At 43.6% G+C, this 12326-nt stretch overlaps 4 protein-coding genes across 4 annotated transcripts; 2 read left to right on the top strand and 2 right to left on the bottom strand.

The window, feature by feature from the left end:
- Positions 1–107: 107 nt before the first annotated feature.
- Bfra_009394 (putative glyceraldehyde 3-phosphate dehydrogenase protein) lies at positions 108–1424 on the bottom strand (the record flags this gene model as incomplete). Its single annotated transcript, XM_037339736.1, has 3 exons — positions 108–493; positions 547–1231; positions 1296–1424. 3 exons carry the CDS (start codon positions 1422–1424, stop codon positions 291–293), a joined length of 1017 nt encoding a protein of 338 aa, XP_037189786.1. The 3' UTR covers positions 108–290.
- A 3036-nt stretch (positions 1425–4460) lies between these two features.
- On the top strand, positions 4461–5351 carry Bfra_009392 (putative cytochrome c oxidase subunit v protein; the record flags this gene model as incomplete). Its single annotated transcript, XM_037339735.1, has 3 exons — positions 4461–4720; positions 4954–5147; positions 5265–5351. Exons 1-3 carry the CDS (start codon positions 4504–4506, stop codon positions 5349–5351), a joined length of 498 nt encoding a protein of 165 aa, XP_037189785.1. The 5' UTR covers positions 4461–4503.
- Positions 5352–6465: 1114 nt separating this feature from the next.
- On the bottom strand, positions 6466–8355 carry Bfra_009391 (putative atp-dependent clp protease protein; the record flags this gene model as incomplete). The annotated part of the gene is made up of 2 exons (XM_037339734.1): positions 6466–7880; positions 7983–8355. 2 exons carry the CDS (start codon positions 8353–8355, stop codon positions 6466–6468), a joined length of 1788 nt encoding a protein of 595 aa, XP_037189784.1.
- A 1351-nt stretch (positions 8356–9706) lies between these two features.
- On the top strand, positions 9707–12055 carry Bfra_009390 (putative 1,4-alpha-glucan-branching enzyme protein; the record flags this gene model as incomplete). Its single annotated transcript, XM_037339733.1, has 6 exons — positions 9707–9785; positions 9832–9956; positions 10004–10103; positions 10159–10271; positions 10321–11979; positions 12029–12055. 6 exons carry the CDS (start codon positions 9707–9709, stop codon positions 12053–12055), a joined length of 2103 nt encoding a protein of 700 aa, XP_037189783.1.
- Positions 12056–12326: the final 271 nt, after the last annotated feature.

The following is a 12326-nucleotide window of genomic DNA, read 5'->3' as shown; positions in this document are numbered from 1 at the left end:
GGTGGATGGAGTTGGCAGCCATTCATGTGAGCGGAAATCATGATTCCATACATCACATCAATGCCAGCACGTATGAAATGGAAGAAATTCACATGATGAAGACGGTATTATGTTCTTGAGCTTGTTTTCATTCTTAACGCTATCATAAGGCATTCATCGTTACTCGGTAATAACTATTCATTTTAATGAAATTTGGCATCTGACATGGTATCAGAGCTTGCCTTTCAAGAATTCTCTGCCAAATAGTGGTCAGAGTCTTCACTACTTCCTAAACACTGAGCAAAAATCTCCTACTGCTTGTTATCAACCTTGGAGATGTAGTGGAGGAGATCAAGGACACGACGAGAGTAACCCCACTCGTTGTCGTACCAGGAAACCAACTTGACGAAGTTTGCGTTGAGGGAGATACCAGCCTTGGCATCGAAGATGGAGGAGTGGTTGTCACCGTTCATGTCAGTAGAGACAACATCGTCCTCGGTGTAAGCCAATATGCCTATATTACGATTAGTAAATTAAAATGGAAAAGATATTAATAGAGTAACTTACCCTTGAGAGGACCATCAGCAGCCTTCTTGATGACGGCCTTGATCTCGTCGTAAGAAGCACCCTTCTCAATGCGGACAGTCAAGTCAACAACTGAGACGTTGGCAGTTGGAACACGCATGGACATTCCGGTGAGTTTGCCGTTAAGCTCTGGGATGACCTTTCCGACGGCCTTGGCAGCACCGGTGCTCGATGGGATGATGTTTTGAGCAGCGGTACGTCCTCCACGCCAATCCTTAGCGGATGGACCATCGACGGTCTTTTGGGTGGCGGTGTAGGAGTGGATGGTGGTCATCAAACCCTCAATGATGGTGAACTCATCGTTGATGACCTTGGCGAGAGGAGCCAAGCAGTTGGTTGTGCAAGAGGCGTTGGAGATAACATCAACATCACCCTTGTAGGTCTCGTTGTTGACACCCATAACGTACATTGGGGCATCGGCAGAAGGAGCAGAGATAACAACCTTCTTGGCACCACCCTTCAAATGTGCCTTAGCCTTCTCGGTGGTGGTGAAAACACCGGTGGACTCGACAACGTAGTATGCCTCAGACTCAGCCCATGGGATGTTGGCTGGGTCTCTCTCAGTGTAGAACTTGACCTTCTTGCCATTGACCTCCAATCCATCGGAAAGGACCTTGATATCACCCTTGAATTGACCGTGGGTGGAATCATACTTCAACATGTATGCCTGTACATAAAATGATTAGCTCGGGTCCTCGAAATCTGCGGGAGGTCCGATAGCGGAAACTTACGGCATATTCAGTCTCGATAAAAGGATCGTTGACAGCGACGATGTCAATGTCATCATGCTCAATAGCATTTCTGAAGACGATACGTCCGATACGTCCGAAACCGTTGATACCAACTTTAGTAGGAGCCATTCTGGAAAATGATGTTAGAAGATGTTTGGAAGAAAGGTCTTTCGACTTGTTTGTTGACCAAGATAGCTTGGGGAGGTTAAAAGAGAGCTTCGGATGTAGCCGTCGAAGCTATAGATGATAAAGAAATGACGGCGGTGTTGAGGTTATGATGAGATAGGTGTAAGAATACTTACTTGTATGATTTTTTTGATGATTCTTGAGATGATTTTGTAAAGGGAGACTGGATTGTTTATGTAGGAAAAGGAAGAAACGGAGGGGAGGGGGACATAAAGTTGGTGGGGTCATTGTTGAATCAATTTTACGGTAGCGCCCCTCCTTTAGCGTGGAATGAATGTATGTGGACCGTGCCGTGTATTGGATGATCTGGATTTCTGGATCCATCCCTCACTCGCCCCTCGTCCCTCGAATAATGATTCAAATGCTGGTATGTACTAGGTGTGCACTCTGCAACGCCAAGTTTATTATCAAAGTCAGTGTTCACTCGTTGAAGTATGAAGTACCTACGTGTTACTCTTGATCTTCTTGGTTTTGTTTGAGAGGTTGAAGTTAATGCCCAGCTGGGTATCTAGTATGGAGATTGCTGTTTGTGTACCTAGTAATTACAAGGTATTGTTACTCGTATGATGGGGAATACACTTTCATGGCATCTGTTACTTGAACTCACTCCTGGTTCACGTCCAACGAGAGGTGACATATGGGACATACTGCCCAAAGTACCTGCTAACAAGCTTTGCGCACAGTCAGCTTCTACTTGTACATGCTAGCTAAGCAAGCTTGATGGCTATTGAGCTCTGAAGTACATACCAGGTAGTATCCAAACGGGTGTCCAGACAGGTACTTGACAGCCACTCCCACCTCAGCCGTTTACAATATCGTTACCACTCCTACAAGTTATCGCTCGACTCCTCGACCCCTCAAGCCCTCAAACCCCTCAAACCCCTCAATTACCATAGGTTGATATCTTGATATATCGGAATCAGTCGCCGGATTGCTTTTAGACCACGGTAATTCGGGTATGTAGAGTGAGACAATCTATTAACGTTTATCCGTATTATCGCGATCCGAGGCGAAAGAATCTATCTTCCATGGGATATCTGATTTTCATAGTATTTACAGAGAAGATACATAAGATACACAAAGTCTATACATCCGGACATGCAGACATCCAGACATCCAGACATCTCAAAATCTCACCCCATCTTACCATCATCCATCGTTCAAACTTTCGCCTCTCAGATTTCTTGGTCTTTGAGTCCAAAGCAATGCTCTCGTCCCGTATTGTGTCAGCCCATACTGAGCACAATGAATCACTCCACTCACTTCATACACGTGCTGCTTCGAGATTTTCTTCTTACATGATAACTGTTGAGTGAGTCAAATGGCTTTATAATGAGAGTTCTAATCATAATCAATTTCACATAATCTCGTGTAAATTGATGAGGAGGAGAGATTGAGCTTTGCTGAACAAGGGATTAAATCTCTGGACTCCGTTCTCCTACGGCCTCATTTTCGGACTTTCTATTTTTCTCTGATAACGCCCCACGTACGGTGGCCAAATTGTGAAAAGCTTATATTTAAGGGTTGAGAAAACAGCTGCAGAGAAGATTTTGGGAACCGTGAACGAGAAAAGATTTGTGTGCTTGTGCAAAGTATAAATGGCAGCCCTGGAGTCTTGAGATGATCGAATTGCATGTATGTGTATGTGTATGTGTATGTGTACGTGTGTGTGTATGTGTGTTGTGTGTTGCATCTTTTACTCATGCATGATTACAAATTACCCAGATGGTAGTCGCCAGCCTGCACACCCCGCCGCTTGCAAATGTACCTCTGCCACACGCGTGAAGAGGTACTTCTCACACAATATATGGTTCAAGCTTCTGGTGCCCAGATAGAGAAGATAAGCAAAGCAGATGCCAGCAACTCATATATTATAAATAAAAACTGTGACTTTCCATCGGATGGATCACTTCTGCGAAAGGTATCAGGAGCAAATGGTTATCCAAGTAAAGTCACGTTTCTTATGTTCACATGACTATCACGCAACGTTCTTGATATCCTTGCAATCCATACCTAGTGTCGAAACTCATTCCTCACTCCCCTCTATCACATTCAAAGCAAAACTCGGGTCTCAAATAATCTATTTCATTCGATCAGAGACAAGATCGATGGCCACTAGACCTTTGCACCCCAGGTCAACAGCTGTCGAAGGATATATCTCGGGCTAGCTACCATGTACCCCACAATTGAAGAACTCGTCCCCCATCTCAAGGTGCGGAATTGATACCAATCTATAAACAATCTAGAGTATTTGATGAAGATATATCGAAAATGATATATTGGTGTAGAGCTTGAAGATGGCGCCGGGTTATCTAAAATGCTACTGTGTCTATGCACCCGCTGACAGATGATGCAATCGCCAACCGCGGGATCTATTATCCATGCCGTCGGTAAATAAATTTATCTTGCTTTGTTTTTCCCTCTGTTTCGAGATCGGAATATCTCATCATATCATAACGAACGAATGTTGCTACCATGGCTGGGTGCCTCACGGTGTATACATACAAATAGATGTCCAATCCTTCAAAGTCCGTTCTTTGGAGAGCAGAACTTTTAATATCAATCTCTCAATATCCGGCACTGTTTCATAGCAACCTCACCATCCAATCGACATTTGATAATTTATAAACGTGCAAAAAATTTAATCATGGCCAACCGGATGACGTTGATTCGTCAAACCCAAGAGTCTCGAATTTCAACCAAATGAAGTTGCAACGAGATCAAAAGAGCTTCAATCATGGCGTAGTAACTCATCATCTATTCTAGCCCAAGAGAGTCAAATACTTTATATCCCGAGAACTTCAAATCCCCCAAACTTGAAGATATAAACTGACCACGTGACTCTACAAAGTGGACCTCTAGTTCGCTTAACGAAAAGCGTCTCCAAAGTCATCCGATGCCCCATCCTCCACCACCCATTCCAACTCGTACGTAGCTCTATCCTCTACAATTTGTATCAACACTCGTCCGCACGCATAACACCTCTCGAAATCTCCAACCCATAATCCTCCCCGTCGCAAACATGCTCCGCACATCAATTGTCCGCGCCGCCACGGGCTCTGTGGTTCGAAACCAGGTTCGATGTGCTTCCACTCATGCGATCAGTAATCCTACTTTGGCCGATATCGAGAAGAGGTGGGAGGGTATGCCGCCGCAGGAACAAGCCGAGCTTTGGATGAACCTGAGGGATCGCATGAAGATTAATTGGGCCGAGTTGACTTTACAAGAGAAGAAGGCTGGTACGTGAGATTCTTTTTTTGGTGGGAGATATGGGCTTTATATACAGAGGTTATTGGAGGGTGGTATATGCTTGGATAAATTGCAGAGAGCTGCAGATTGAAGCCAGCTTACCTCATGAGCTGTTGAATGGGAGGTTGCGGGGGTACAACATACTGGGATGGACATGGAGATTAAAACTAGGATTGAGATTGAAATTGAGGAAAACAACAAGGCTAACAGACATTGTGAATAGCTTACTACATTGCCTTTGGCGCCCACGGACCAAGAGCTCAAACTCCTCCAGGAGAAGGATGGAAGGTCTTTGGATACACAATGGGTGGAGTTGGTGTTTCCCTCGCCCTTTTCCTCTTCATTAGATCATTCGCAAAGGGATCTCCATCTACCATGAACAAGGAGTGGGAAGAGGCTACAAACGAATACTTAAAAGTATGTGTAATCTTTTTGGCATTCTCACAAATCTCATTCTCAACCGGGTTCTCCGTCTTTGAGCTTGGAATTTATCCAAAATATACAGGAACATAGGACTAACACTCTACAACACAGTCTCAAAACTCCGAACCCATCAGCGGTCTCTCCTCCGAAGGATACTCCGGCCCTGGTCAGGTCCAATCTGCACCCAAGAAGAACTAAATTCTCCCTCATACCAACTATACATAATGCCAGAAAAGAAAAGAATACATACCATACTCGGAACGGTGCTATTCGAAAAACTACCTGCATACAAACTCTTATTTCTTTTGTTGGATGGATGTGAGCCTGGAGATGGATGGGACGGAAAATGAACGGGGCCTGCATGAGATGATGAAGAAGGGAGATTTCTTGTAAAGGAAATCTTAGCGGATGGAAAGCATTGTTTTGTGCATAGAATTGGAGGGAGGGAGAATAAATCGGGAGGGTGCGGGAGAGAAGTGAGCGAGGGAGATGAGAGATCGAATTTTACAATGAACCTTTTTGTACAACAGTTCGTGAATGATCCCCTGTTTTTTGCGTGCGTGTGTTTAAAAGAACTGGCTTCTGTGAATGCTTGGATTAGGTAGATTGAAAAGTTGACTGATTTCCAAATGGAACCGTGGTTTTTGCATATCATATCTCAATCTGCAATGTTACATCACAGTATGCGTATACACATACATACGGACACGACCATAAGAGTCAAGTACTATTTCCTCATTCCCACATCTGGATACCAGCCTATTCAAATACACAATTGTTCATTCATCATCACTATCACTATCTCCTGCTTCCCACTTCCTACTTCCTACTTCCTTTCTTCCTTACATGTATCAAGAATCCGCAAACATACGCGCCGAACTCCCTCCCTCCGTACCTGTACATTGAAATCCTCCATCCACGTTAAAGATATGCACATGGTGCAGGTGGATTGATCATGAAACTGGGGACGAAATCAGAGACGAAATTGAAGACGAAATCAACAATGGATATAAAAAATCGGAATCGGAATTAGATTGTGGCAACCGGCTTTCCTTTCTTTCTTCCTTCCTTTCTTTCTTCCTTCCTTCCTTCTTTCCCAAGAGAGATGCGAGATTAATCGTTGAGAGTTTTGTTTTCTTTTTCAAACCAATTGATTAATCAGTCCTGGTTTATAAGTCCGGGTTTTCTTCTTGGCTTTGTGTTCTTTTTCTTGATTTGTTGGGCTGCGGATTTAGTTGTTTTGGGGTGCTGGACGGACATGGTTTCTGCGGGATGTGATGGAGACTCGAAGGTGAGCTTCACATCTTACATTTCACATCCCGCTCTCAACTACAACCCTGTATTCCTGAAAACTATCCATGGATTTGTCGCCATCACCATCTCCTCCTTTCCCATCTTTCTGCTTCTCTGAAATTCCATTCCGCTGTTTCCATAGCTCTTCTTCGAGCTCGATTGCTTCTTCGAAGATATTTCTCTGGTTGCGTGGAAAACAGCGGGGGAGACGTGTTTCACCCGTTCCGTCTACTCCTTCGTTTTCTATACTCGAGGAGGATGTAGATGTAGATGTGGATTCGAGTCCCTTAACAAATGCTTCGTCCACGAGGACGTAACGGATATTAGGTGATGAGGGACCTATAAACATGATTTCCTGCAACACATTTTCCATAATGGAACGGAGACCTCTTGCTCCGATGCCTGTTCCCTTTTCTCCTTTGCCTTTGTTTTCTTTGGATGAAGGAGAAGAGGAGCCGTAAAGGGCTCGAGAAGCAATGGCTTCTAGTGCTAATTTGGTAAATTGTAGGATTATACCGTGGGAGCCGTAGGTCTCAAATAGTGCTGTATATTGTTTAACCAAAGAATTGCGGGGCTCGGTGAGGATAGATACTAGTTGAGGGAGGGAAAGGGGAGAGAGCGACGTGGTTATTGGAATTCGGCCGAGAAGTTCGGGTATGAGACCATAGGCTTGGAGATCTGTGGGGGTGGCATGGACAAGGATATCCTTTTGGTTTTCTTTTGATGGGTTGGAGGAAAAAAAGGACGAGGAGGAGGAGGAGGAGGAGAGAGAGGAATTAAAGCCGATGGATGAACCGGTTGACAGCCGTTGAGAGATTATTTTCTCGAGTCCGATAAAGGCGCCGGCGAATACGAAGAGGATGTTTGAGGTGTCAATCGTATATTGTTCGCTTCTTGCAGGGGAACTTGATTCTCGGCCTCCACGGTCCATGCTTCGGTTTGAGTTGGAAGCGTTTTTATCAGATTTAGCGTTTACAGTGACAGTGGTCCCTTCAATCATTTTGAGAAGACCCTGTTGGACACCTTCGCCTGACACGTCACGGCCATGGGTCATAACAGCCGGTTTGGCTAACTTGTCAATTTCATCGAAGAAAATTATTCCTGTTTCACATTTTTGGATGGAATTGGATGAAGCTAAGAGTAAACGTTCAATGGAAGATTCAATATCAGTTCCAATGTAGCCAGCCTGGGTTAAGGAAGAACAATCGACTGTTGCAAAGGGAACTTCGAGAACACGGGCTAGAGTCTGGAGTATGTAGGTTTTTCCGACACCAGACGGTCCTAATAACATGAGATTTGATTTCTCAATGATGGTACGGTTTTGAGAAGGGTCTTCCAGTGGTCTGGAACCCAGCTCCGGTTCTTCTTCGTACTCGCGTTCACGGTACGAAGCATTCAGGTCGGCGGTTTGAATGGCGTGACCAACGTATTCGTCTAGTATTATGTTAGAATCTGAACATTCCATGTGAAGTGGAGGAATATAATTACTGTCAACGGGATGACTATTACGCTCCCGTTCATATAGATGCCTCCTACTATACTGATCCCTCCTTTCCTGTTCCTCGGCTTCCTGCCTTCTCAACTCTCTAACCCGTTGATAATGATTATAAATAGCCACACATGTGACTTTTTTTGCCCTATCTTGTCCAACAACAAATTTATCCAAATGATTCTTCAATGACAAAGGAGTGAGGCTTGGAACCCCATGTTTAGAAGCTTGGGATAGGGGACCTTTTGTTGGAGCACCTGGCTCATATGATGAAGTCCAACCTTGTCCATCATAATCAGAGCGTCTGAATTGTGCATCTCGATAATATCTGATGGATGAGAAATGAAGAGACCGGTGGCAAGTTCTTAGAAGTCGAGGATTGGAATGGGAGATCCGGTTGAGTCCCGATATCGGAGACATATTGTTGAAATGTATTTTCTCATCTGAGCAACAAATGGCCGTAGAGGGCTTGGGTATTGAAGTGCAAGATTATCTATCAACTCTGATCATAACATGCTAGAAATCATTTGAACGTTTTGAGGCTGTACAGCAATAGCAATGCACGTGAATGATTGTCATCAGATTGCGTGAGACAATGATATGTCGATACCGGCGGTACTACGGTAGCCGACGCTATGAGCATCTTGTTGCGGGGTGAGAGTCTTCTCATTGGTCCAAGCTAGTGTTAAAAATCTGGAGGAGTGCGGACTAAAACGGGAAGTGGGATGAAAACAATGAATGCTGATGTGAGTGAGGGATGAGTGAAGACGGAAGAAAAAGGGTTATTTATAAACTTTCAACTTTTTGACATTTACCTTTTGATTTCATACCTATTCGTCTCTAGTATAAAAGCTACTAAGCAACTACCTAATATGTAGATATGTATAAATATAATTAAAATAACTCCATGTTCCGGCGAACTTCTCCTACTTCAAGCTTGGAAGGTTGTCACTGCCGGTACGATTTCTTCGAGAATCTTCACACAAATTCATGGATTGAATTGAATGGCGAGAATGGTTCAAGAATGGTTCGTTGATTTTCTCATATGACAGGGATCGACGTCACTAATGCCAAACACGCACGAGCAGGATGGCTTGCAGGCGTTTACAACAAGGTCCAGTCAGGTCAGTCCCTTCAGTCAAAGTTCGCTTCACTCTGCTTTATCATTGTTATTACTAGGTAGGCTCGGTAGGTACCTAAGCTCGTGATAAATACTTCCAGGTTTAGTTGGGCTTGGGTTCAGGCTGGAAAAGGCGTGCAATGGTTAAATTCTCTCAACAAGTTCATCCAGAAGTAGAAGAATTGGCAGATCCTTAGGTAGGGAGGGAGGATAGGAGATCAATGCAAGCAAATCAAATACACCAAACAAATCACTTCCTGCATTATCAATAGCCACTTGTTACTCGTACAATGGCGAAAAAAAAAAGAGTAATAAGACCCCGCAATATGCACAGGATTTCTCTACCAAAAGAAAACATCATAAGTTGACTGAATGCCTCCCTTTCTTTTCTATCTATCTTCACTGTCAACTTTTCTATCCATCTCTACCTATCTCAAGTTGAATCGTGTGTTAAGCGCCCCTCCCTTATCTTGTTTGCGCGGTTAGAAGAGAGCTAAACCATACATACCATCATACCCCCATCATCATAGCTCCTCAAATCCGGAGAGTACTAGGAACTAGGTAGGTACTTGCTAGCTCGACTTTCTCCAATAAAATACTAAATTAAATTCCCCAGCCTCATACAATCTGTCAAAAACAATATCTGCAAGAATGGCTAATGTAAGTGAACTGGCAACTGCTTCAATCATGAAGAGTGAAGCACCAAAGGGAATCCCAAATGATGGAACTGGTAAGTTCAACGGTCCCCAGACGATTCTCAATATTAACCAATCCAGGTGTTATCCAACTTGATCCATGGCTTGAACCATTCCGAGATTCTTTAAAACACAGATTCTCAAAAGCACAGCAATGGATTAAAACCATCGACGATACCGAAGGTGGTATTGAGAAATTTAGCAGAGTTTGTGAAGCTCCTATAGATTCTTTGGTCACAACTAACCATGCCAGGGTACCGAGAAGTTTGGATTCAATGTCGATAAGAAGAACAACATTACATACAGGGAATGGGCTCCGAATGCAACACAAGCATTCTTGATTGGTGATTTTAGTATTTCTCTCCCTCGTTCAAAACTCTCAGGACGTCGAACATTAACATCGTGTAGATGATTGGAACCGCGAGTCTTACCCTATGAAGAAGGATCCTTATGGGGTTTTCGAAATCGTTTTACCTGCAAAGGATGGCAAACCAGCTATCGCACATAATTCTAAGATCAAGGTAAGTGTCTCTGGCTAGCTGCTTTATTTACCTCCGCTAACCCCACCAGATCTCTATGATTACACCTTCCGGCGAACGAATTGAACGAATTCCTGCATGGATCAAATATGTCACACAAGATCTCTCCGTCTCCCCAGTTTACGATGCTCGATTTTGGAACCCACCTGAGTCCGAACGATATGTCTTCAAGCATCCCAGACCAAAGAAGCCAGAAAGTGTTAGGGTATATGAGGCACACGTTGGTATTTCTTCCCCAGAACTACGAGTTTCCACATACAAGGAGTTCACAAAGAACATGATACCAAGAATACATCATTTGGGTTATAATGTTATTCAGCTTATGGCTATTATGGAGCATGCATATTATGCAAGTTTCGGTTATCAAATCAACAGTTTCTTTGCTGCAAGCAGTCGATATGGTACACCTGATGAGCTGAGAGAGCTTATAGATACCGCACATGGACTTGGTATCACCGTGCTGCTTGACGTTGTTCACAGTCACGCTTCCAAAAATGTATTGGACGGGCTCAATGAGTTCGATGGAAGTGACAGCTGCTATTTCCACGAAGGTCCTAAAGGAAAGCATGAGTTGTGGGATAGTAGACTCTTCAACTACGGGTCTCATGAAGTCTTGAGATTCTTGCTCAGCAATTTACGATTCTGGATGGACGAATACAACTTCGACGGATTTCGATTTGACGGTGTTACGAGCATGCTTTATACCCATCATGGAATTGGAACGGGGTTCTCCGGTGGTTACCATGAGTACTTTGGTCCATCGGTTGATGAGGACGGTGTTGTCTACCTCATGATTGCCAATGAGATGTTGCACCAACTTTATCCAGAATCGATATCTATTGCAGAAGATGTTTCGGGAATGCCCGCTTTGTGCTTACCATTAGCACTCGGTGGTGTAGGGTTTGATTACAGACTTGCTATGGCCATTCCTGATATGTGGATCAAGATCCTCAAGGAGAAGAAGGACGACGAATGGGATCTCGGAAATATCTGCTTTACTTTGACCAATAGACGTCATGGTGAGAAGACTATCGCATACTGCGAGAGTCACGATCAAGCATTGGTTGGAGATAAGTCCATTATGATGCACTTGTGTGACGCAGAGATGTATACAAATATGTCAAGACTTACAGAGTTCACGCCAATTATCGAGCGTGGAATGGCATTACATAAGATGATTCGCCTCCTGACATCCGGTCTTGGAGGTGAAGGTTATCTCAATTTCGAGGGTAACGAATTCGGTCATCCAGAGTGGCTCGACTTCCCTCGTGAAGGCAACAACAACAGCTTTTGGTATGCTCGTCGTCAATTCAACCTTCCAGATGATGATCTTCTTCGTTACAAAGCATTGAACGAGTTTGATTCCCATATGCAACATCTTGAGGCAAAGTATGGATGGTTACACAGTGATCAAGCTTATATTAGTTTGAAGAATGAGTCTGATAAGGTCATTGTCTTTGAGCGAGCTGGCTTGTTATGGATCTTCAATTTCAACCCAACCCAAAGTTTCGTAGATTACAGAGTTGGTGTCGAACAAGAGGGTACTTACAAAGCTGTTCTCAACACCGATACCAAGGATGTTGGAGGATTCGAAAGAATCGATTCTTCAACACGCTTCTTCACAACACCGTTTTCATGGAATGACAGAAAGAACTTTATTCAAGTATACATTCCAACCCGTACAGCAATAGTAAGTTTCCCCCTTAACATAGCTGATGCAAGAGACTAATTATGTACAGGTATTGGCACTCGAATCAACGCTATAGAAATTTAGTAGATAAAATGGCTGTTCGGCGGGCAAGCAGGTCTAAGAAATGAGTAAAATGAACCTAAAATATGACAGAGATTGGAGACGGAAAAAGTATGCGGAGTCTGCTTTTCAATACCTACCTCTTTATGTCGATAGATTTATTTTAGCTACCTATGTGAGCCTTTGCAGCGAAGAAAAAAATAGATTTTTTATTTTCTCCCCGCCAATTAAAAAAAGAAATTTTGGTGGGAAAATAAAATATGTGATTATTCTTTGTAAATCCGACC

Source organism: Botrytis fragariae (genome assembly GCF_013461495.1).
Source record: "Botrytis fragariae strain BVB16 chromosome Unknown tig00000161, whole genome shotgun sequence".
Taxonomy (NCBI): Eukaryota; Fungi; Ascomycota; class Leotiomycetes; order Helotiales; family Sclerotiniaceae; genus Botrytis; species Botrytis fragariae.
Note: the sequence above shows the minus strand (reverse complement) of the source record. Positions and strands in the feature narration are given on the sequence as shown.